Consider the following 3,967-nt stretch of genomic DNA (forward strand, 5'->3'; position numbering starts at 1 on the left):
AACAACATCTGTTGCATAACCGACCTTTGATAACTGTACTGGGCCCAATTTCAGGCTCTGCTTAGCACCGAATTATGCACTAATGATTTCCATTCTCCACTTGCAGGGCAAGCGATGAATTCCTGCCCTAGCTGTGTAAGCTTAGTATGCCTAGTAGCAAGGAGTCTGCACGCACACATGGCAAAATTCCCATTTTAATTGACTGTTTTTGTAAACATACATTTCGGCTTTTAGCAGCTCTATTGTAGTGTTTTAATAAAGCATGAACCAGGCCTGTATGCTTCGTTTTTGAAAGGGCAAGGGCACCAAGGCATTTTCTCCTTTGTCTTAGGAGGACATTACAAATTTCTACTAGAGCATTTCAAGGTCACCAAGGCAATGACCAGGGGGCATCAAGGCAGTCACCTTCGTTGCCTCAGTGAAGTATCAGGCCTGAATAATAATAATAATAAGTATCAATATACTCTTCGAAATAATTTTGTACAGATCTTCTTACAAGGATAATCAAGATAGCCAGTAGCGTGTATGTGTGACTTTCATACCCTATCTTAAATACTGACCCCCCTGTTTTATCTGTCATTTTCATGTGTTTGTAAGAGAACCATTTGGACGCCCAGTTTTAAATTTCAGCACATTTGTACACCCTTTTACCAAATCCTGGCTCAAACCTTGACCACGGCCAAGTGACTTGTCTTTTTGTGATGCACCAGCCTACAGCCCATGACTATTTAGCTTGAAGCACGGTGGTCTGCTTATGGCTTACCAGTGCCTAGCATCCTTTAAATGGTCACACTTTGGGTTATTTTGGTATAAATTTTATATGAAAGCCTGTTTTGTAAAAAAGATGGTACATGTATGGGAGTAAGCATCCTGCAAAATCACATTATCTTATAAGTGCCCCCATTGATAAATCAATCAAAACTCTAAAGGTAGCCTGCATGATTGTGACTTTGCAAATTTCAATGATGTCCGCTTGAATGCTGCCCTCCATACGACCAGAGGTGGTACCCGCTTCGAGTCGATGGATTTGACGCTCTCGACGACAAAGACCAAGAAAGATGTTTTCTCGTCAAGCTGAAAGTTATTGGTCAACTCTCCTCAGTAATTATCAGCAAGGTGTATCACATAGACTAATTGGAAGATGCGGCCATAAAACCGGGTAATGGGTTGTCTTGCAGTGATCTCCTATTTTGTTTCTACTGAGGGGTTAACTTGAAAGGGGAACTCATGTCAGCGACCCTGCAATCATTGGCTTAGCATTGCTGCATTGGCCCCTACTGGTGGGCTCATCTTTTATCCCTGCTACATGTAGGACAGCTAAGGCAGCATTCCTGAGCTTCCATTTAATGTTGATTGTGGATCTGGCAATCTGAACATTGGGTTATTGGCAGGGTTGGCTCTTGACTGAACGGTTGGTTCTTGACTGAAGGATTGGTTCTTGACTGAAGGGTTGGTTCTTGACTGAAGGGTTGGTTCTAGGGCTTGGTTATTGACCAATGGGTTGGTCCTTGACCGAAGGATTGGTTCTTGACCGATGGGTTGGTCCTTGACTGAAGGCTGTTTTTCTTGACTGAAGGGATGGTTCTTGACTGAAGGGTTGGTTCTGGACTGAAGGGTTGGTTCTAGGGCTTGGTTATTGACCGATGGTTGGTTCTTAACTGAAGGATTGGTTCTTGACTGAAGGCTTTTTTCTTGACTGAAGGGATGGTTCTTGACTGAAGGATTGGTTCTTGGCTGAAGGGTTGGTTCTAGGGCTTGGTTATTGACCGATGGTTGGTTCTTAACTGAAGGATTGGTTCTTGATTGAAGGGTTGGTTCTTGACTGAAGGGTTGGTTCTGGACTGAAGGGTTGGTTCTTGACTGAAGGGTTGGTTCTAGGGCTTGGTTCTTTACTGAAGGGTAGATTCTTGACTGAAGGATTGGTTGTTGACTGGAAGGGATGGTTCTAGAGCTTGGTTCTTTACTGAAGGGTAGGTTCTTAACTGAAGGTTTTGTTCTTGACTGAGGGATATTGGTTCTTGACTGAAGGGTTGGTTCTTGACTGAAAGGTTGGTTCTTGACTGAAGGGTTGGTTCTTGATTGAAGGATTGGTTCTTGACTGAGGGATATTGGTTCTTGACTGAAGGGTTGTTTCTTGACTGAAGGCTTGGATCTTGACTGACAGATTGGTTCTTGACTGACAGATTGGTTCTTGACTGAATGATTAGTTCTTGACTGAAGGATTGGTTCTTGGTTAAAGGGGTGGTTCTTGACTGAATGGTTGGTTCTTGATTGAAGGGTTGGTTCTTGACTGAAGGATTGGTTTTAGGGTTTAGTTTTGACTGAAGGGTTGGTTTTGTTGACCGAAGGGTTGGTTCATGAAATCAGCAACATGTATTATATATCACCCTGCTCTTGATCTTTGGAAATCAAAGCATCATTCGTGTAAAAGGAAGCATGTGTCTTCTTCATCATCATCAGTTGAACATGTTGTATGTAAGGCCTCCTCTTATAGCCTTAAAAATCTGGGTAGCTTGCTGATTAATTGCTGGAATTAAACTTCGCTTGTCGAGTCTTTATCAGCCACTTTGGTTGTCATTGCCTCCCCAATGGGTTGGATGGGGACTCACTCCCAAGGTATCACTGTGTTCTTTAGCTCAGCAAATTATGTACCCAGGGTTCTCTTTTGCCTAACGCCTCCTCCTAAAGATGCATCAGCAAGTCCCCTGAAAACCCGTCATTCAGAATGTCATCTTTTTTTTCTCTCCGATGGAATTTTATCCAAGTGGCAATCTCTACTTTCTTCTACTCAGTAGACTGAGGAAAAAACTCTTTGAGAGCCTATTACATGTATGTCCTGACCCTCTCTGCCTGGTTGGGACTCATGGTACGTGTACACCTCATGTCACCTACACCTCAGCAATCCATGTGATTATAATCTCAACACTAATCCTCCTTGGTGGAGGGCAGAGCTGTTCCTCTGCACTGGCTTCACCTGTGGAGTGGACCAGATCTCGCTAGTACAGGTCGGACATGTCTTTTGTGAGACACCTCATATATTCGACCCACTCTAGAGGTTTCAGGTGTTAAGTGATGTTTGAAACTTCGCATAGTGTGAATACGTTCCTTGGGCACCTACTCCGAATGCCAGATGATGAGCCTGTCAAGATGTATGCTCTATACACACACATCTTCGGGAGAAGAAGACCAGGAAGGCAATGCACATCACTCCTGATGTCTGCTTGGAGATGATAAAGGCATGCTACAACCAAACCAAATCTCAACACTTGTCCAAGATCGCTGTAGTTGGAAGAAACTTGTAGTCGCCTGCTCCGCTATGCTCATCATTCCTGACAAATGTTCAACATCTGCTTGGAGTTGATGAAGGCATGCTACGACCAAGCCAAATCTCTACACTAGCCCAAGATCATCATAGTTGGAAGAACTTGTAGTAGCCTGCTCTGCAGTCGAAGCTGAAGGTTGATGATGAACAATTTGTAGCTTGTGTGATACATGTACATGGCTTGGTATATGGAAGGGTTGTGGATGTCTTGAACTGTGGTCTTTCGTCTTTCGAGATGCTTGGCTTGGGCTGGCTGATGTTGTGAAGGTCTTGTAGCGATGTCCAGATGTAGTGCAGTTCCTGCTTCAACCTGCCTTGGTCACAGGTGTTGAAAGCATGACGAATCAAGGTGTTGCGGACGACAGACTTCATTTTAATACATGAGATTTTAGACATGCCTGTTCCTCTTTGACTCGTGTACTGACCTTAATCTCAGAGAACAGCTATGGCTTTGGCAGGCTTAGCAGTGCTGGTTGCAGTCCCCTTCACACTTCTCATCTCCACATTAGCAGCCAAAGTTGTCATTTGTTCTTGATGGGCCTCCAAATGTGCACCTCATCAAAGCACAAATCATGTTGAAAAGGTGCACTTGCAATCCTGTCTACAACGCTTATTACACATTATAATTATTTTTTTTTCAACAAA

General features: G+C 43.6%; 1 protein-coding gene across 1 annotated transcript; it reads right to left on the minus strand.

Annotated features, from left to right (window-relative positions):
* Positions 1–1,317: 1,317 nt before the first annotated feature.
* On the minus strand, positions 1,318–3,694 carry LOC117294397 (probable serine/threonine-protein kinase samkC). Its single transcript, XM_033776816.1, has 3 exons — positions 3,499–3,694; positions 2,893–2,974; positions 1,318–2,290 (listed from the first exon to the last, which is right to left on the minus strand). The coding sequence occupies exons 1-3, from the start codon at positions 3,692–3,694 to the stop codon at positions 1,318–1,320; spliced, it is 1,251 nt and encodes a 416-aa protein (XP_033632707.1).
* Positions 3,695–3,967: the final 273 nt, after the last annotated feature.

The sequence above is a fragment of the Asterias rubens genome, chromosome 1, assembly GCF_902459465.1.
Source record: "Asterias rubens chromosome 1, eAstRub1.3, whole genome shotgun sequence".
NCBI classification, from domain to species: Eukaryota; Metazoa; Echinodermata; class Asteroidea; order Forcipulatida; family Asteriidae; genus Asterias; species Asterias rubens.

What these genes read in the sequence shown, in the direction of transcription:
- LOC117294397 (XM_033776816.1), bottom strand. Translation starts at nt 3,694, where the DNA reads ATGAAGTCTGTCGTCCGCAACACCTTGATTCGTCATGCTTTCAACACC. An exon ending in CCTTCCATATACCAAGCCAT is followed by an intron (nt 2,975 to 3,498) that starts GTACATGTATCA and finishes TCCACTCCACAG; the next exon opens with GTGAAGCCAGTGCAGAGGAA. An exon ending in ATCACATGGATTGCTGAGGT is followed by an intron (nt 2,291 to 2,892) that starts GTAGGTGACATG and finishes CCAATCCTTCAG; the next exon opens with TCAAGAACCAACCCTTCAAT.